Source organism: Sylvia atricapilla, chromosome 3 (assembly GCF_009819655.1).
Source record: "Sylvia atricapilla isolate bSylAtr1 chromosome 3, bSylAtr1.pri, whole genome shotgun sequence".
In the NCBI taxonomy this organism is placed as follows: Eukaryota; Metazoa; Chordata; class Aves; order Passeriformes; family Sylviidae; genus Sylvia; species Sylvia atricapilla.
In genome coordinates, this window is record NC_089142.1 from 106579548 (window position 1) to 106601062 (window position 21515).

General features: G+C 43.0%; 1 protein-coding gene across 2 annotated transcripts; it reads right to left on the reverse strand.

Annotated features, from left to right (window-relative positions):
* Positions 1 to 226: 226 nt before the first annotated feature.
* On the reverse strand, positions 227 to 20937 carry BTBD3 (BTB domain containing 3). Of its 2 annotated transcripts, XM_066316527.1 has the most exons (5): positions 20904 to 20937; positions 9733 to 9997; positions 9085 to 9175; positions 8466 to 8584; positions 227 to 4574 (listed from the first exon to the last, which is right to left on the reverse strand). In XM_066316527.1, the coding sequence occupies exons 2-5, from the start codon at positions 9873 to 9875 to the stop codon at positions 3542 to 3544; spliced, it is 1386 nt and encodes a 461-aa protein (XP_066172624.1). In that variant the 5' UTR covers positions 9876 to 9997; positions 20904 to 20937; the 3' UTR covers positions 227 to 3541. The 2 variants fall into 2 exon arrangements, with proteins under 2 accessions (XP_066172624.1, XP_066172622.1); XM_066316525.1 differs by lacking the exon at positions 20904 to 20937 and having other exon boundaries at positions 9733 to 10308.
* Positions 20938 to 21515: the final 578 nt, after the last annotated feature.

Consider the following 21515-nt stretch of genomic DNA (forward strand, 5'->3'; position numbering starts at 1 on the left):
CATTAGCTTAATCGTCAACCTTTTTACAATGTAACTGATTAACATTTTCATTGTTCTTCCTTGTTTTTTCCTTAGACTTCTGCTTCTTTGGGGATCAAAAGATCTCTGAATGCATAAGCTCAACAAATATCCCTGCACAACTGTACAACAATAGGAACTGTTAGAAGGAATCACTAAGTAAGGGCTTTCACAGCTCATGCTTCAAAGATACTGCAGGAAACAACCATTTAAGAATCATTTTTATTTTTATGTTTAACGTGATTATACACATTCATGAGTCCAACAAGATCTGCACTGTGACATTAAAGATACAGTACAATAACATTCAACATGAGGTACTTCATATATTTATATATATCTGACCTTTATAAATAATGCTGTAAGCCTGCTAAGGTTGAACACTGCTTCAGCACAAATGGGTGCTGGGACCTGAAGTGATGAGCCGAGTTGATCACAACAAAAAACCAAAACCCAAACCAGTTCAGTGCAATAAGTGTGTAGAAATTAAAATGTTTACTTAAATACTATTTTAGATACGCAGAAAGTATATTACATTATACTCTCTTATCACAGATTCCTCTCGCCAGTAAATCAAAGATACAAGTAGCAAAGACAGCCAGGAACAGTTTAGACGGAATCTGTGAGGTGATCTCTATCGACATAACATTTACATTCCAAGCTGATATGGCTGATGCTTGCAAAACGTCAATCAATGTATTCAAGCTTGGGTGCTTCTGCTAAACCAACCAAATCCACATTCAGACACCCACTGAAGTGCCCTGATGTCCCAAGGTGACTGGCACTGGTCACCTTCTTACCTCCCAGTACTTGTTAGCATCACAAAGTGCCCAGAAGCAAGTTGTGCTGTGAGCATCACAAGGTGTTTTGGGTGTCTTTGTGTGATCACTCTCACTAGAAACCTTTCCTTGCACCAGCTCCTAAAACCTGGAATGGACTCAGGAATTAAGCTAGAGGTTGCTTTCATCCTACTTCGTCAAAAAAGACTTCATGAAAGAATCAAATAAGAACAATAATTAAATAATAACTCATTTTCTACATATTACAGCTACAGAGTATTCTGATCTCTGAACTTCTCTTCCAGCCAGTGAACCCAGCAGATATGTCACCTTCATTTGCAGTAAGTCAAAACAAACAATAAATTAAGTGAGAACCCCAGACTAGTCAAACCAATGCCGTACTCTCTGACTTGTCCCACCAGCTGTGGCACATGGTTTTTTTACCAAACAATTTGGAATGCAGCTCGCTGCTCATGACAAACAACCTGTCAATCTCCTCATCACTCAGAGTAATTACATCTGCATCAGCCACTTGCTGTATGAAAACTTAATCAGCTGATTACCATCCTTCTCTGCTTTGAAATGTATCTAAATAAATGGAACTGCTGCTCAGATGTTGTCTAAAAGTAGATGACCGTTACCTCCTCACGATCTCAGATTCCTTTTTATGATCTCTTCAGCAACTCTTTCTCCACTCCATACCATCTATACTCTTGTCTATTTTCAGCTGCAGATCTAAATATAAATAACTGGAGGTTTTTTTAAAATCTCTCCCTGGGAGTTTTCCATGGAGCATTCTGTTTAGATTTCACGAACAGTCTGGATTATGTACATCTGTTACAAAAAACAAAACATTTTTTAATGTATTTTGAGGGTATTTACATTTCAGAAAGAGTGCTGCTTACACACACATGTATGCATGTATACAAAACATTAAATGCTAAGATGGATAAAAGTGGGGTACTTTTTTACCTGGCTCTCCTTTTATTGCCTAGAGAGAAGATCTGGGCTTGGGCCATAAAGTATTTGATGACTCCACTCCAGTTTTCCTTACTTCAGATGGTATTTTGGACAGTGCAAAGATGAATTTTGGCACTTTCCAATGGCCAGGGGCCAGGATTCCAATCGGCAAGCAACACTTACGAGTAATAGTGTAAAACTGGTAAGAAATCATATCAGAAAAACATTTTTATTACAGAACTGACAAGTGAATTTAGGGTTATGCTACATTAATGTGTTGATATAGTGTAACATTCATCTTCAGCCGGTCTAAAGAATCATTTGGTCCCCTCAATTTGTTGAAAGGTACGCAACAAACAGAACCCACTTTGGAGGTGAAGCAAGAATGAGATGCTTTACAACAGGCAGTGTAGCCTTTGAGGAATAACTGTCCCAGTGCAGTGATGAAGGATCTGCTCATGTTTCAGTAGTACCTGTACTTCTAATTTATACTGGTTTCCTTCCCTGATACAAAGACTGTCCCTCACACTTTTGCCAAAACGATACAGACATGAAACAGGAAGTTTTGGGGGAAAAACTCAGGCGAGGAAAAGGTTCTGTACCACATAAACCTCTGACTGATGTGTAGCCATAAGCAGTTGCAAGAGCTCCAACACTAACCCATTAGAGGAAACTTCTTCTCCCTCACTGTTGTCTGATGGAATACACTAAATGTAATTTGACCACAGTTGGGAATCTTCTGTCTTTGTCTAAATTTCAGCTGGTAATAAAAATAAAAAATAAATTTTGTATTACAGAAAAAAAAATACAAGCCAAGATTGATACGTTCTTTTGCTCCTCTAAAATCTGCCTCTACCATGTTTAGGAAGAAGAAAAAAACCCACCCACAACAAACAAAAATTATCCTGTATCAGATGACTGATACAAGTTCCCATTTATTTAGCAAGGGTTCAAAGAAATGCCATTTAAAGAGCAGATCAACTCCAATGCAGCAAAACCTGGGTCATGGGAGTAGTTTCAAGAGCTGCATACACAATTTGAACAAGTGCAAGCAATTCCTTGCCTTCAAGGTGGGATTCCTAGAAAACGAACTCCAAGAATAACTTGCCAAGCCCACATCCCTTCCTCCCTGTGAACATGTCCATGAACTGGGGACATGATCAGAATGCCATGGAGCCTCCTCAAAGATGCTTCCTCCTCCCCATCTTCCCCTGGAGCCATCCCAAACAGTTGGCTGCAGGAGAATCTCACAGGATGAAGGTTTAAACTTGAGCTTTTTCTGCTTATAACTGAAGGACTTCTTTCAGCCCCCATGGTCAAAATCAGCTTGATTTACTGGAATCTCTAAACTCTGCAGAGCAGACCGCAGAGAGAGCTATAAAACAAGGCTCTTCATTTTCTATCCCTACCTCCCCAGTACAAGCAGAAAGCAGAAAATGGAGAAAGAGAAAATGGTTTAATGAAGACAGTGTTTAGTGAGATACAAGAGGGGGACGTCCTCTGGTGATTCACAAGTGCATCAAAGGAAGAGTCAGCATCACCAGCAAACAGGCACCCCTCTTACAAAGCCTTTAAAACTCACTTGTTTCTATGAGCTTCCAGTTTAAATATTACACTTAATCACCAACGATGCTACAAGTACAGCAAGCCAGGAACTTGCCCACAGCATTTAGTTACATATTCCCTGTACTGATCACATATCTGCAGATAAAAAGCTAAGTGTCAGTAGGCCTGGACCAAACAGGTTCTTCATAGCAAAATGCTTTGTATCCGCACACTCCCATTCACGCGTAAAATATGAGTTCGGGAATTTGTCCTCCCTGTACCCCCGTGCCATTTGTACTGTCCGAGGAGCACTGGAACTGAACAGTCACCTTCCCACACTGAACCTCTGTCATTCCTTCTTGTCCAAAATAGCTGAGTTCGTTACCATCCAGAATCACGCTTGCTGTGTAAAAGGTGTCGGGCTCAATCTGCACCGGATACTCAAACCACACGGGAAAAGTGTTACTAGAACCATCCGAGAAGTATTTACTCAAGTTCTGGCCCAGGATAACCCCTTGTCGCTTCAGTTCGATCTTGGCACTGTACTCTGCCGACCCACAGCTGGAGCCGTAGAGCCCGAAGCCGGCAATAAACACTCTCTTATCCACGGCAAACTGGATGCTGTCGCAGCGGCCCCGGTAGCGCCACTGGTTGCTGCGGTAGGCGCAGGACTGGAAGCGGTGGCAGCGCTGAGGGACCAGGCCTTTCCGGGGCTTGCTGACAAACTGCAGCTCCGGCTTCTTGGCGGCCGTGTACCAGAGGAAGATGTCGTTGGTTTCGTTGAGGGTCAGGATCCCGGACTGGGCGGCGCCGTTGGCGAAGTCGTCGAGGGCCATGGTGGGGATGCGGATCAGGTAGAGGGCCTTGCCCAGCACCTTGCGCTTGTTCTCTATGGTGGCCGTCAGCTCTTGTCGCTGGCACTCCACCTCGGCCCAGTTCAGAGCTGCCTCGAAAACAACGATTTCTTTGGCATTCAGAGTCTCCCTTCGGAGAATGCTTTCAAGTGTCTGAAAATCAATATCACAGAAGCCCTCGGACTTCAAAGCGAGCTCAGCTTGGGCATCAATCACTTCCCAGCAGCGTTGGGTCAGGTCAGGTTCCTCGAATAGGCAGCTCTGGGAGAGCAGCACGCAGGCATTCTTTGCACTCAGGCTTGTCTCGAGGAAGTTGACGCAGGCGCGGGCCAGGTGAGGGACAATGTATTTCTTGGCAGCATAAAGAGTGGCCAGGACGGTGTCTGCGGCCAGATCGATCTCATCACAATAGATGTACCTGAAATAAAGCACACGGGTGCTTTATGCAACACCAGTCTGTCAACAACAAACTCATACAAAATCAGAGACAAAGGATATTTAAATGGCTCTATATTAAAACTAAGCAGTGCTTTGGGGAGTATTGATTAAGCCCAGAAAGAAAGTACAAAAAACATTTCAGCACTTATGTTTAAGACCATGGAAGAGAACAGGCTTAAATCTAAGGTGAATCAAATTTTTCATTTGAGGTGCATGCCATGAGACAATTGTTTAAAAACTGTGACCCCTGCAGCTCTGTGCTCCTTCCACAGAGGCCTTGGCTCCCAGGCAGGAGCTCCTGCAGGGCTGCCTCACTCAGCAACCCCAGGAGTCTGGAACAAGTGCTAGCAACAGCCTCTGGGCTGCATGTCCCCAGATGGTGAACCATGGTTTACTGAGGTGTATGCACAAACACAGGAATGGGAACAAGTTTGTAGGGAGTAACTAGGTAATCTAAGAAGAGAAATGCTATTCAAATATATCAGGTGCTATCCATTTCCGTAACTACTGGGTTGGGGTTTTTTTAGAGGTGGCTTTTTTGCTTGGGCTCATGTTTTTGGCTGTTTTTTTCAAAGGGTGATGAAGCATATAGGAAATGGAAGATTTTCAGGTTTTTTAATGTTCAAAACATCCTAACTCAACTAGCACAGCATTTTCACTCAGTCGCATAAGGATGAAAAAAGCTTTACTGCTATGGTAGTGCAGTGGAAGAGATGAAGGTGAAATTCTATTTATGTGACTAAACTGCTGGGATTCATTGCTCAGAGAAATGAAGCATTGTACAGTTTGTTCTTTTCAATATCTCATGCTTCAGGGCCCCATTTGCAGCTGGTGAATGCAATGTGCTAAAACCATGCCAAATGCAATTTCACTCTTCACAGGGACAAGCAAGTCTTGATGGTTATGGCCGATAAAAGTGTCTTCCTCCAGAAAAGCTGAAGTTGTATGCAACCCTCTACTAATTAAAATTTTCTAGTTAACAGGTTTCCCTACACAATGAGTTTTCTGCAGAACAGATGTGCCTATAAAGAGGAATTAGTACCTACACTGATCTGATTATTGTTGTGAATAACTATTGGCATTTTTGCAGCTGTAAGATAATATCCTCCATGCCACACTTGGAAAACAGGCACACAGGAGATACTGCTCCAGCAACATAAAATCTAAGAGGTTACAGAGAAAAAGAAAACTTACATAGAGCCAAGTCTATTTTTAGTCTTTACTACTTGGTTTCAGCTTATTTGTGAAACCAAAGAACCCATCTGTATATCGATGGTTACAGGCTTAGCTCCTTTATCACCCAAAAAATTCCATTTTCAATGAATTTGTTTTTATGATTCTCCTCATGGCTCTCGAACTCTTTCCTCCCTTCTATTACTTCTCTTTGCCTGCTGGTACAGCAGAGAATGATGACATCTGTTTTAAATAGAAATAGTACAAAAGTTGCTATTTTAATATTCCTGAAAATAAAAAACTAATATCACTGATGTACAGCAGAGACAGCACAGATTGGCTGTCAGCAATACTCCACACCTCTCACTCTGCCAGTGCACCTCAGCTCTGGTCTGCAATTACTGATATTCCAGTTTCACCCTGTTCTCAAGCACAGGATTCTGCCAGACCACAGGGTTTGATGGTTTAGTAACACATACAGCCTGGGATGAGATGAGATCACGGTTCTAACTTGAGCAGTCAAGACTGAGATAAGATACAATACATTAATGCACCAATTCAGTTTGGCAGCTAGACTATGAGTTTAACCCTGTTTTTAAAACTGTAGAGAACAGTCAAAGCAGTTTTACTGGGAGAATAATGTCTACCATGGTAGACATGATACTTCCTATTTTCATGGTATTTCCTATATTACACCTGGCAATAACTTGTTTGTTCTCAGAACGCCCACTGTGCAATAAAACACAAAAAATATTTATGCCATCAGAATTCATTGGCCCAGGGAAAAAGAACCCAAACAAAACCCAGCAAGATGTCAAAACCAAAAAACTCAAGCTAACTGTATTTTCTGACAAAGTTTATGACACAGAAAGAAGCGTATGAAGGAGAGGCTGCTTTGGCATAGCTCAAGCCTTTCCCTCTGTAGCAACAGAGCCTTGTGCCATCCATGGCTCACAGCAGTAGCAAGAAACACTCACAGGGATGGTTTCCCAGAGTGAAGGGGATGGTGGCTCCCCCTGAGCTCCACATGCAGTGGATCCTGTGATCAGGAGAGGCTGCACTGCTGAGCACCATCCCTGTGCATTCCCTGCACCACCCCGGTGTCCGCAGGCCTGGGGCACTTGGCTGCGTCAGGGAAGGCAGCACTGGCAAGGTTACCTCAACAGCCACACACACCACAAACTTCTGCTCCTTTGGGTTTTGTCATTAAAAGCTGAGCAGGTGAAGAATCCCATTGTTCTGGCCATGCTCTCACAGATAGTTTCTTAAATTGCCATGGGCTAAATAATATGCCAAGACCTAGATGTCAGTATTGATACTCCCTTTTCTAGGCTTGCTTTCTGCACACATTTCTTAATGATAAATTCAGAAAGCATTCAGTTTTTATACAGCACATCATGATTAGCCACAGTGAAATAGATTTGCTGTTCAAAAAGAAAGGGAGGGCTGGAAGAATCCAAGTATCTTGTATTTGTGGTTTGTAAAATTCAGCATGAAAGTAAAGCACAAGTCTCACCTCTGCCACAAAATCAAGAAGGCCCAAAGCAAAGATCCTCCTTACACGTCATAACTTTATATTCCAAGTCTACAGAACATCTGTGGAGCTCTCCTTGCAGCTACCAATATTTGCACAGAACACACCTGATGTTGATGATAACCTATAAAAACTCTGTATGCAACTTTGAATGTTCATCTAGGCTGCCAGTGAAATATTAAAAATGAAAAAGAAACTGTTCTGTAATCACAAGGTAATCAAAACAATCTATGAAATACAATAAATTGCTAGCTAGTGATTATATCATTACATGCAAGAAAACCTACAGCATATTAAAGGGATCACAACCAGATACTGATGTATTTTTTCTACAGGAAAGCAACAGCATTTATTTAAGCTAAAGGAAAAAAAAAACCTCAGAGCTGTAGCATTTCTGTGAAAGGGCATTTCTCTTTGACAATCAGAGTTTATAGATACATTCAAGGACAATTCAGCAGGGAAGCTGCTTCATTATGCCCATTTAGGAAAAGAGAGCATTTCTTATGCAGTTTGCAAGAAGAAAAATAATGATCATGTAAACTGACTCATTTTCCTTGTTAGATAAAATCCCCTATTCATGTAAACAGCCTTTTTATCACTTTCCAAACACATCAATATGATGCATGAGGAGAAATTTATTTGTCAGAGGCTACACTGAATAACTTAAGGTCATTTTTCTAAGACAAGACCTGCGTACTGCAGATTTATAAAAGAGCTGGAACAATGTCAATCTACAAACCCAGCAATTTACTGGGTCTAGTGGGGGGGCCTCTGTGCACGCATTTTTAACTTTTCTCTATGCTTACAAAGTAGAACAGTTGGTCTGGGGTTTTTTGTTACAGCTGACAAATCTTTTTAGTAACTCCATTCCTTTGTGTAACGTGCAGTGACAAATCAGATCGATAGGCATTACAGTACACAATGTGCCCAAAGATCCCCTGTCAAAGTCATTATTTACAACTGCCTACATTAGTCTAATACGTGTGTGCCTGGGAGGATGGGGGGAGAGCAAAACGAGGTGAAAGTTTGAAACACGGAAAGAGGAATATTTCAAGCGACTGCTTTCTTTCTGTTTATATGCAAGTCTGATACTTCAGCTATGGCATTGGCAGTGTATGCATACATCAGACAGAAACACATATCCAGCAGATGAATGATGCTTACTTCAGCATTGCAAGAAAGGCAGCAGGCTCAACATCTGGTATACGGATCTCATCTTTGTCCTCAGCAAGCTCTCCGTAAAACATCGCGTGGAATACAGAGCTCCCAACAGCCAGGACATACTGTTGAGAAAGGGAAATCTTATTTCATGCTTTGAACTGAAAACACTGCCAACACAAACAATGTGGGAGAGCCACTCTGAGCATACTGGGGCTGCACTGACAGGCTCCACAGACACAGTTCAGTAAGAAACGAAGTCCAAGTTAAGAACAAATTACACATTTTCCTTGTATTTTATTCTCCTGGGTGTAGATGCATTAGCTACTGGAAAACACTCACCTCCACCACAGAAGTTAACAATCTCTAGGAAATCTCAAGAGCAGTATTAATCAACAGCACAAAGCAATATTCCTAACTTTACTGCCTCAGCCCAACAAATCCGGTGTTTAACCAAAAACACAAAGACAAGCCGGGAACAGATTATCCCACTGCATGTGGCCTTTCTAAACGGAGATTGCTGCCTGTCCCAGAAGAGCCTCCCCTCCCACGCTCTGTCCTGCTGAAACCGTGGCAGCTCTCCCCGGCTCTCCCCACCCCAGAGGATCGTGCAGCTGTTGCTTACTTTGTGTCCTGGCAGCCGCTGGGTCCCACCTGGTGGCCCGACCACAAAATGAACATCTGCCATCAAGTCATTGTTGAACATCACTGCATTTCTACAAACAGAGGTTGCATGTTAATTTGTGGCACCCAGGAACTCTCTCTGCATGCCCCCAGACCCAAGAAGTTTGATTTTTTAACATCTTCAAGTTGCTTTTTAGCAAAGAGAAGCAGGTCACACTTTGCTTCGAGCTACTTTACACATCATTGCAGAGATATACCAGAGAAAATACTAAGGAGGGAAAAGTGCGTGCTGTGTCTGTGTGTGCAATAAAACAAACCCCCCAACTTCTGAGAACTTTCCAAGAAGTGAAAATCAAAGTCCACAGCTTGTATCACTGAAAATCCCCACTGAGGTCGAAAAGGAAATCTTTACGGATATGCTGCAGCTTTAAGCAACATTTTTATTAACTCAAACAGATGCACTGACTGGAAAAGAGATATTAAAATATTTTTCCATTACCAAAATTCTTATTTCACAGACACAGGGACAAAAAAAAAGCCCAAACAAATAAAACATAACTGTGTTTTCTTCAGCAAATAAATGCATTCAGGACATTTTGCTACTTTTCACCTCTCCATTCAAACACCAAAAAAACTGCCCTGAACTTACCTCTCTCTGATGGTTGGATAAAGTCCTTGCCAATTCGGTGCAGGAATAGTGTTGTTGTTATTGAGATTTTGCTGATGGTACTGCTGGACAGCAGTTGTATTAGTGTTAGCTGGTTTCTTTCGGGGAAAAATATCAGCAGCCATCTTCTTCTTCTTTTTGGTCTTCAAGGTAATGATTTCATAGCAAACTGGCGGCAATTTGCTGTTGCTACTGCTGCTGCTATTTCCTTTCTTAGAGCTCTTCTTAGACCTGTTCTTGACCGTCTCTGGAAGCATCAAGAAGAAGGTGAGACATTTCATGTTCTTTCCTTTCTCATCTACCATGAGTATGCCCGTGTGTAAAGCCCGACAGCCTAACTAGCTAGAAACATTTAGGAAGGTACGTGGAAACTGTCACACCGAAAGCAGCAGAGCCGAGAGAGTTTGGTTCTTTTCCAGCAAGACAAGGTGACCTTTCCAGCGCACCGAGTAAGAAACTGACTTTAAGTTTGATCCAGTACTTGAATCGTTAAACACATCCCCATCATTCCCGCCAGCTTGCTCTCTTTCCAGCTGTCCCGATGCGGAGCCGCCTGGCAGCGCTACACGCCGGGCAGAGGGCAGGAGGAGCGCAGCGCGGCGGTGCCCGGCTGCCGGCGAGCCCGAGTTGCGCGGGCAGGGCTGGCAGCGGGACTGGGAGCGGAGCGGGGCTGCCGGAGCCGGCAGCGCGGAGCCAATGGCTGCAGGCACGGAGCGCGATTGGGCTCGCACACAGTGACACCTATTGTAGCCCGCGCCGCTGCCACGTTAAAGCCACAGCAGCGCTCCCGCGGCGCCCACGCAGCCGGCGTGGGAACCCGGGAATGCACGGCACAGGGAGCCGCGGCTGCGGGCGTGCTGCTCTGCGTGCCAGCCCTCCTCCGCGCCGCCCCAGCGGCCACAGGCGAAGCAGGAACGAGTTCAAATCAGGTAGAAAGATCTATCTGAGTCTACTGCCGTGGGAGCTGTTTCCTCGGGCACTCGGTATTAGCACAGCTTCCTTTGCCTCTAGCACCCCCACAAATGCCTCCCGTAAGAGTTGTTCGGCGAGTGTGTGACAGCTATCGGAACCGAATTAAAGCAACCGAGCAGCAGCACAGACAGCGATGCGGCCGAACAATCCCTTTCAGCGCAGCTCCTACTCGTGTAACACGAACAGGGATGAGGTCACAGCTTCAGCTTTAACTCCTTCTGTTTCCGGATAACATAACAGCCTTTGACAGGGGTCCCAAATCACTAAGCAGTGCTAATTAAGCCAGCTTACACCAGACGTGGCTGCACCACATCAGAAGAAAACTTCTGGATGTGTAATCACATTAAAGCAAACCGGAGTGAATATATTTAATCAATATTTCAAAGCATTGAATGAAAAGGTCTGAATGATTTAGAGAGTCTTGGGCAAAAATCACTCCTTGAGATGCAAAACACAGTACGATTTTATGCACAAATACTTTCTGAAATAACAGCATATAAGTTATGCCAACCAAACCATTTAAATAGGAAAGAAGTCAAATTTTTAGTCATTAATTTATTCGAACTTAAATTATATCAGACTTCATTAATAGCAGGTTAAGTGTATAGAGAAACAACCAAGTAAGCATAGCCACTTAAAAACAAAAGCAGGGAAATTAAAAAAAAAAAAAAAAAAAAAAAAAAAAAAAAAAAAAAAAGGGGTATGTGTCAACATAATGTGTCCCTTAAAATACTGGGGAGTTGATAATTAAAATATGATTTCATAATTCCTTTCAGTTTTAAAGAAAAACACCTTCTGCTTTCAAAGCTAATTTAGCCACATTTTGCCTTAATTAGTTTTGTTGGACAAGAATACAGAGGGGAAATTAAAATAAAAGGTTGGCGAAGAAATCTTGTTGAAGCCCCTGACAGAAATCTGCCACTGACTCAAACAGAAATATTACTGAGGCTATTTATCCAGTCTCCATCCCAAGTGCCTGAAGCACAGCTGTGGCTGTGTAACACACACTCAGCATGTCTTTAACCTGGAGAGTGTGCAGGTATTTCAGAGATTACCGGCTCTCCTTGGGAGATGCTCCACACGAAGCACTCACAGCACGCCCCGGCCATCTGGAGGCTTTGCTGCAGCGGTTGGGGACGATGCCATGCCCAGACACATCTGTCCTCTCCGTCTGAAGGCACTGCCCGTGGAAAGGGGAAACACAGGGAGATGTGTCCATGCCTCAGCTGCTGCATTCCACAATCCAACACCTTAGTGCAAAATCTGCTGCTTGAAAGGAAGATGGTGGGTTATGCCTGGTGCAGCTGAAAGGCAGAGACACGTTCCTAAATACATTGAGGGGAGATTATGCAACTTCCAAAGAAATTATTTCTAGCAACCTTTTCTTTTCTCCTCCCTGTTTTTTCTTTAGCTGCAACAGATTGATTAGAAAGGGAAACTAAAAACCTAAACCACATTGAACTGTAGAGAGGGAAAAGAAGGGGTAAAGGAGAAAAAACTCAGCCCACAGATGGGATCTTATAACTGCTCACAGCTATGTTTATAACGGGAACACAGCAGGTATTATATATATATTCCCAGCACAGAATTTGAGTTTGTTGAGTTTGTGTAAGGTTTTTTTCCTCTCCTTATGTAAATTTCCAGCCCTTCCAGTTACAAAAATAACCCTTTTGCCACTGCACAGGACAAACATTTCAAAAGGAAGAAATCTAAAAAAAATCTCTTAAAGATACAGAAAACCACAGACTCCAGAAAATCTGGTTCTCAGCACTGCAGTTGGCAGAAGGCGAAAGATAGCAGGAGCTGGGAGATTTGACTGTCGTTCCACAAATCCATTTTATAGACTCCCCAAGTCCATGAAAATCAAGGTCTCTGGCACATTTCTTCAAACCAATGATGAGGACAAATCCAAAGATTTTTACACACACACACACACATACACACCAGAGAAGGTCACCGGGAGGCTACAGGAGACAAAGAGAATGAGGGATAGACTGACCAGTTAACCCCATGTGGGACAGACAGATCGTAAATGTGAATCCACAGGAATCCACAAGCTCTGAGTTCTGGAACACATCATCCATGCACAGCACGTTGTGCTTTCTGGGAAAGGAAAGGAGAGAGAAGCTGCAGCTGAAGTATGTTCTACCTGACCTCAGAAGTCAGAGAGACCCCAGTAGATGAGAAGTATGTGCCTGACAGGATAAAATCAGCCCAGTAAATAAAAAGCCAAACTGCCATCTTTGCCTGCTCTTAAGCCACCCACCAAAACCCGGCCTGCTCTAGCTGGAAAACAGCACTGATTCCAGAACAGAGTCCAAATAGATTGAGATTTTCATAGAATTCCTATGAAGAACTACAAACCTCTTACAGGTTCATACTATCTTCCACTGCACTTCGTCACCTCAGGAACTGAGTCTCATAAACCACTCATTAGATGGATGTGAAATGGGAAAAACAACCCCCAAAGAATCAGTGCTATTCTCACTCCCTATTCTTTCTGTTTTGGCAGCAGCTTCCATTTATTTTCATACAACAGTGTTTTGTTCTTTTGCTCTACAAAGACTGTTAATGAATTTAGAAATCAATACACTGGCAGTCAGTAAAATCCCATGAACTGCTGCCTGTTGAAAGACCAGTCAAAATCCCCAGTTTAGATCAGTCTGTCTCCAACAAGAGGATCAAGTAAATTGACCTTCCCTGACCCACAGATCTATCCAGTTCTGAAATCTTATTACAATGAGCTCCCAATCTTCTTCAGCAAGTCTCATTTTTCTTCATTAATTATATATTAACAGAACTAAACTTGGTAGATACAACTGAGAAAAAGGGAAATACAGTGCTTCAAAGGCACATTAATTTTTACTTTACAAGCAAAGGAGTCAGACCAGAAATATTTCAAGTTAAAGGGTGTAGGAAATTCCATGCTTAAATCTTAACACTGGCCTAATGGGTATTCAAAATGTCAGAAGAGAAGAATTAAGCAAAAGACAATATTCCCAGTCTGAGATACTACACATCAAGTTGCATGCCCCTTCCAAAATATCAGAAGCAGGTTATGAGCCCTTGGAAATCAGTTCCTGACTAAACATTGTGAACTGAAGCAGCAATTTTGCTGTTCAAACCCAAGTGTGTGCAACACACCTGCCAGCCCAGCTCATTCATCCCTTCAGAACATGATCTACCTTGTGCAGCACAGGCGTCACAGTAAAGCCCAGCTCTTGGTACAACTTTTAATAGCATGTTACTACTATAATTATGCCTTTCTAAAGGTATCTTCCAATGGAGAAATCAATTTAATTTCCAGGGCTGATGGGAGTATTCTTTCTCATACTTCATCAGTCTCTGCTGCTGCAATAGCAACGATACCAAAGAGTTTCTATCTTTTTCTCCCTCTAATAAGCTGAGTTTTTGTACATCTCTCATTTACAGGCCTGTTCCTCATGTAGTACAATGAACTAGACAAATCTATCAAAACCAAGCTTTCAGCAAAATTCCCAATTGTTTGTTACAACCACATCATGAATAAAGGAAAGAATTCTTAGTAAGCAGCAAGGAAATGCATACATTTCTTTTTCTGTAAAGTTGCCAAATATCTTCTTTGGCAGTTACTATGCCCATGCATTATTAACATTGTTTAAATTCTCAATTTCCCCCTATAAGAAAACAAAATTCATAGGATACATCTTGATTAATGAAAATAAATACACAATGTTACTGTTTAACAAATCTGTCTGTCCACTGCTAGCTTTCATTGAATTCAAGTTTAACTTTAAGCACTCATTTAAAAATGGAATATACATATTCAAAAACTAACTAAACAAACAGAAAACCTCAATAAACCGAACCCACACAGCTGCAGTGCCTTGTTCTGTTTACCTATCTATAAATTATTCAGTTACTTGGAGGAGTCCTTCCCAATCACCATTCCAACCCTTCTGTTTGTAAAACCAAATTTGGAAAGGGGACCGATAGCTCTACCCTTCATTTTCTCAAGTAAAAAAGTGCATTGCAGTGGAAAAAACTTCCAATCTCCTTTCTCCTAAGTTTCTTATTGGCAGCATTCTTATTTCTTATGGAAAAGCTGGCAATGATGTCAGTAAGACTCAGTTAGGTCTCCTATGGAAAATAAAAAAACCCCGCAACCAAAACCAGGAAGAAAGATGGGCAAAATTGTAAAGCCTCTTAAAGAAGACAAAATAGGTGCTAAAAAAATAGCATTGACATGCCAGAATAGCCAAGAGCTGTGAAAGAGTAGAATAGTATCAGAGTAGAATTGCATCTTAAACCAAGACTAGAAGCTTCAAAACTAAGTCCAAAACAGTTAAATTGTATTTTTCTATAGAACTCATGCTAACTAGCAACATACTTGTTACCAAATATTCTTATGGGCTTAGTGTTTGTGAGGATTTAAACACTTTGCATAACATTATCCACTAAAATAGCTTCTACTTTTTTTTTCTTAAATGTCCTTAATGCTTCAAAGAAAACAAAAGCAGACAGTCCTGAGCAGGCTAGTCAAAAGGTAAAAATAAACTTACAGAAAACAGAAACCTAAAGAATGAGTATTCACAACTATTTTTTACTCCTGCAGTATTTGCTAGCACACAGGCTACACATGGCATTTGTTTTTAGTCTCTCTACCAAAGCAGCCTTTCCATTAAATCTTTCTAATATGTCATTTTTTTAAACTGTAAAATATTTCTTTTTGTTTATATTTTAAGCAATATCCACTTTGAGACAAAGCAATCACAACAAAACATTTAAGATGAATATCTACTCCTATGTTTATTTGCAAATAAATGTGCACTTTCTGTGGATTTCAAGTCACTTTCCATGAACCTCTTCCAACCTCAACTGCAACATCTCCTCATTTTTTCCTGCTACTTTTCCTGCTTAAAGCCTGCAATTTAACTTCGGTGAGAGGTTGAATAACTTAATATTTATGCCCCAAACATTTTGCTATGCTTTGCTATTTTTTTTTCTTTGAAAGTTTAAAAGTTTTGTTCCCTGGTGGACAAAAATAAATACAGCTAACCTATCAGAGTGAGAAAAAAAAAAAGTTCCAAATTTTCTTGTATTTTTATTCTGATTTGAAGACCATGCCTACTGCAGGAACGACAGTCCATATAAACCACAACCGTGGCAAGGAAAGACTACATTTAAACAACCTGCAGTGAACAATATACTTGATCCTGTTACAGTGAATTACCCACAGACATTCTCTTCTGGGCACAATAATGCCCTTCTCTTTTGACAAAATAATGTCAAAAGTTTCATTACAACATAAAATACATGATTTTACAAATCTGCTAAGGCATATTCCCCCATATCATAGTTTGGGAGATGCAGGAAGAAAACACCCTAAAGTAAAATCTGCAATGCATTCTGTGGGCATTAACTTGGTTTTTGATAGTTCAAAGTAAAACCAACAATTACAAATGAACTCTCTGAAGAGAAAACCTGCAACCACAAAATGATCATTCAATTCAAGGTTACAGGAGATAAAACTGTTTTGCTACTAATTTAAAAGAGACAAATTATGCATTTGTTCCCCATCGTGGCCACTCGAGCTTGTCCATTTCATTTCACGTAGAGCTTTGCTCTTGACAGTCTCTGGGGTCAAAAAATGAGTTCTTTCTTAGTGGCTGCCATTTCTTTCTTTATTTATTAATAAACATGATATTGCAAACCTGAAAGCACTCAACCCTTTTTCTAAGGCAAAGGTCAACTTTAATTCTAGTTTGCCTCTTACCAAAACTCACTCACAAAGGAAAGATCAGATAGCTCAGGAAATTGGTAATGAGATACAGTGGTTTTCCTCTCTAGGTCACTAATTCTAAATTGACCAAGGTCAACAGTAATCAAAAGTCATTAGCATTTAATGATCCTTCGGTGCCCTGTGAGAAAGAAGCTACTGATCTTAGTGCACTTCAGAAAAACCAGCACCACAATCAGCACTCACATGCTGCCTGCTTCAAGGGAGAGGTCAGATCAGATGACTACAGACAGAACTTCCAATCTTGCAGACAGATCTCGCCTCTGTAGACAAACCTTTTACTAATTTTAGCTTGGCTCACAAGCCATTATTTTCAAACTGAATAGTTAAATTAATATGGGCTCTCTGAAGGGCGGGCTGTGAGCTGCCTGGTCCTGTTCCTGCACATCAGTGGTTCCCAAATGTCTTTGCTCCCTTACACACAGAAAGTCTGAAAGATGCAAATGCAGACGGGGCCTTCCTCAGAGAGGAATGTTCTCACTTCTGTATCCATGAGTACCCACAGGGGAACTGCACCACAGCTGATTATGTTGGTGTACACTCAAGGATTACATTTTTCACGCACAGGTAACCTGCATTCACCACATCCCAGAGTTGTGTCGAAGCTCCCAGGGGGACAGGAGAGGGGGAGAGGATATTGCTACAGTGCACAGCCACAGCTGCTCTGTGGCCTGCACACCTCGGTCCCCTGGGACTGTCACAGCAACAGCAGCTTCATCGAGGGTAAGGAAAACAGAGGGGACTTCTGGAAAGCTTGGTCAGGTGTGGTAATGTGCAGGTCTGTCATGGAAAACCACACCATGCCAATCTGTATTTTACAGCCAGGCAAGGAACACGCAGCTTAAAACCCCACAGTGGATCGGCAACCTGCGTGTTTACAGCACAGCATCACAGCCAGCAGCAGTGTTAAACGGGAAAAGTCTGGTACAGCTGCTGCTGCTTCTTGTTCCCACTGCATTTTAAATCACAGAGGAGGAAGATCATGCCAGTGAAAGAGGAACAGGTCAGTGCATTGGTAAACCAAGCCTTTGATAAAGACATACATTCTCAGCCACAGTGGCTCTCGCTTCTCAAAAGTGAGAATAAAAACCGATGGTTAACAACTCTTGCAGTGATTTTACAACTGTCTATTAACCCAAAATTTTAGATATGAGAGACCAATTACTGCTAACCTGAACCTAATCCAAATAGTTCAAGGAATGGAACATCCATTAAACTGCACTGTCCTGAATGATTCTCCCTATGCCACATGTTAGAAGCTGTGGATTTTGTCACTTGCCCTCAACTGATTCCAGTCTCTCCCAGCATGCACATCCTCTGTTTGAATCCACAAGAAGATAAAGATGTTCCGAATTTTTCTCCTATCCACTGCTTTAGAAAAGCAAATTTATTTTCCTTTGCTGCAAATAGTTCAGTCATACTTTCCTTCCTTAGCAGTCAGTCATGCTTCAGTATTTCCATCAGTTTCTCCTTGTCTTTACAAGTGAATGGTAACTACTGCACAATCACAAATTTTCAAGAAAAACACATACATACTGCTCGAATTCCAGTTTCAGAATATATTTTTGTGCCTTAATATGTATTTGTCTATCAATGTTAGGATCTCTTAAGTTTTCTTCTTCACAGTAACTCTGTGACACATCAGAGATTGTGTAGATAAATTGCAGAAGATAAAGAAACTAAAGAAGGGGCAAATAATCAAAAAGAATAGCATAATCATGTGACTGCACAAGATAAATACCCATTAGTTTTACTCATTATGAACTTTAATATAGCATGAAAACTTTTTTTTTTTTTTTTTTTTCAAAAACCCTTGCAACTAAGCAGAGAGACAGGACAGCTCTAATTCCAGAGAATGTAGTTTTTAAAGAAAATTACTCCTTTTAATTGTGTTAGATATGAGGAGAAAGTGTAGCTAGGGTGGTTATGGAGTGTAACCTGGTACATAAATATCCTGCCACAGAAGGATACTATCAACAAGTCACTCAGCCTGGTACTGAAGTAGTATATAATCCTCTAGTGAAATGTTTATTCAGGATATCAGGTCATCTTAGGGTGGAGGCAACAGGGCTGGACAAGGTGATGTCTCAAGCTACCTTTCCAAATCTGTTTGTTGCCAGTCTTCAGCCCACACGGCCAGGACAGACAGCAGATACTCACAGACTGCCAACCAGCTCCCCAGTGTTTGAAAATGCAAACTCTTTACAGATGTTGGACTCACTTGATTTTCACAGAGATATCAAACTCAGAGAGGGCAGCAGGACCAGAAAACAGATGAGCCAGGCCCCAAAATGGGAAGTTTTCAAATTTAAATGGTGTCTTACTTAAGCCTCCCCCCTCGGTTTTCTGACACACACAGGAAAGTGCTTTTGTAACCAAGGCAGGGGATTGGAATTCAACTCAATCGCAGAAACCCCATGACAACTTCCACCACAGAAAGCTTGTAATCTGTTCCTTCTGAGATTGCCATCTCTTGTTTCCCTCTTTTGCCTCATCTATCAGCCCTCCGAGACAGAAACTGCTGCTTTATCACTCATGTAAGTGCCTCACAAAACAGAGCTTCCCCATCAGCTCAGGTACCTGAACATTTGTAAAACAGAACAACAGCCCGCCAAGTCTGAGGAGTTACCAGAGACAGTATCAGGGAAAAACCATCTTGAATTATCAGAGAAAGCTCATACTGGCCATAAACAATATTCTGCTGCAAAAGTTCCTACAACAGAGGTGATCTAAATTTCTTCTGACAACGTAACACATGGCCTATCATCATCAGACCTCTGTTTTAAGTGAGCCTACCCTAGCACTGCTGCTTTCATCCTAACTTTTGATCAATTTGATAACATTTGATCCTAACATTTGATAAATTTAGGGGAAAAAATCTGCTCACAAGCTCTAACAAGCAAGTGGCCAAAACATAAAAATTATGTTGCAACTTGCATTTTTTTTTCCCCAGCCTTAAAGGGCGAGCTAAATGAATCCCATGTTGCTCCTGGAAGGTGTTTCCTCTGGGGCAGAGCTGAGGATCACTGGCAGGGAAATACAAGGGAAGTTATTGTGTAGTTAGCTGCAGTGTACTTACTGTGAGGGATTTAAAAGGGAAAAAAAAAAAGTACTGCAGTCGACATTCAGCTTTGGGAAGCCTGCAGAACTTCAAGTGAAGGCCCTAAGAGATTTGATTTGCAAAGCTAAATTACTGAGTAAACCCCAGGTACTGTGCACTGTGACATCCTGCACATACCTTCGATAGGAAATGGTGAGACCATTCTCTCCCACTAAAATAAAAGCTATTTTGAGCCTAACTCTTGCATAAAAGTTTAAGCAACGCCCAATAACATATTGTACACCTATAACCCAGCACCACTGCTCTATAAGAAAAATAATAATAAACCGAGGGTGAAGATTAAAATTTAGCACACACATCACATGCTGAAAACAAAGTACGGTGAGGACTAAGTACAAGGCAAAAACCCTGCCCCAGCACTTCTGAGATGAGCCAGCCTGTTGAATTAGGCGTGTTAGTAAACACAGTTCAGGAACACCTAGGTATCTTAACCTCAAACTTTCCCTCCAACTCAGAACAACCCGCTTCTCCCTCCTGTTTTAAAATGTTTCAGCGCTCAGGAAACACCACAACGAGCCGAATTTATAAACCTCCAAGCTGACAGGTGGCTTTCTCCAAGCAAACAGGAAAACGGAGAATTGGGAAGGCGGGTGAAACCACCGGACCCTCAGAGACAGGTACATCAGGAAGTTCGGCCAACAGCGTGGGCAAGGCAGGAGGTACTTATGCCAAACCTGGCGCAACTATTAATTGTGTCTCCGGGAAGTTTACCAAATTAACGCTTAAAGTACTTCTTTCACAAAAGAAGCTTTACTTCAAGCAGGAGAAAAGCCCCAAACCCCAACTTTTGGGCCGCCTCCCGGCGCAGGCTCCATCCTGGGCCCGCTCCGTGGGGTCACCGCGGGGACCGCCGCGAACCCACCGCGCTGCTGCACAAAGGGCGGCCGAGGGGCCCCGACACCCGCCTGCGGACACGCACCGCGACTCCGGCCGGCAGAGGCCGTGCCCGGGGGGCTCTTTGTGCGGACGAGGCGGGCAGCTCCGCTCTCCTCAGCGCTCTCCTCAGCGCCCGCCCGCTCTCCTCAGCGCCCGCCCGCTCTCCGCCAGCCCCGCGCCGCTGCCGGCGCTCAGGTGCGGCCGCCCGGCCCCGCCCCGCCCCGCCCCTCACGGCGGCGCCTCCGCGGGGCGCGGGGAGCCCGTTCCCCGCCGGCACCGCCGCAGCCCGGGAGGGGAGCGGGATCCGCCGCCACATCCCGCAGGGTGGCGGGTGTCCCGTGTCGGGTGTCCCGTGTCGGGTGTCCCCCGGCGGGCGGCCCCTGGCGCCCCCCGCCCCGCACTGACCTGAGGGCGCTCCCGGGGCGGCGCGCGCGGCCCCTCCTCGCACCGCCGCGCGCGCGCGGCCCCGCCCCGCAGAGGCGCGCGCGCGGCCCCGCCTCCAGCCCCGCCCCCGGCCCCGCCCCTCCCGAGCCGGGCCCGCCCCCGGCCCCGCCCCCAGCCCCGCGGGGACGGGTTTGCTCCCCAAAAACGGGACCGCGCCGTGCCGGGGTCACTGCGGCCACCCCAAAAACCCCGCACAGGGCCCCGGCAGCGGAGAGCTGGGATTGCACCTGCGAAACCAACAACTTTTTTTTTTTTTTTTTTTTTTTTGTGTGTGTGTGTGTTTTTTTTGTCCCCCGATTAGAAATCTTACTGTCCTAGTTTGTAGCATATTCCTACAGCCCAGACTTATGATTTCACCTCGGAACTGAGTTGGGAGACAACCTAGCTGTACCTTTAATAAAACTCAAAATCTACTTTTTATTTTTTTTTTTTTTTTTTAGTTAAAAATTCTGTCAGTTCCTGAATTGAAGCATATTCACGCTGCTTGTATGCGGTAAAATAAGCTGGGAGACAACCTAACAACAGCCTTTTTAAAAACAAAATAAATTTAAAATGACGTTGTTTTAAAATTAC

Bases quoted from the DNA above. Each gene is read 5' to 3' on its own strand.
- BTBD3 (XM_066316525.1), bottom strand. From the start codon at position 10,055: ATGGTAGATGAGAAAGGAAAGAACATGAAATGTCTCACCTTCTTCTTG. The intron at 8,585-9,084 runs GTAAGCAACAGC...CTTTCTCAACAG, and splicing joins AGCGGCTGCCAGGACACAAA to TATGTCCTGGCTGTTGGGAG. The intron at 4,575-8,465 runs GTAAGCATCATT...GCTTTATTTCAG, and splicing joins GCCTTTCTTGCAATGCTGAA to GTACATCTATTGTGATGAGA.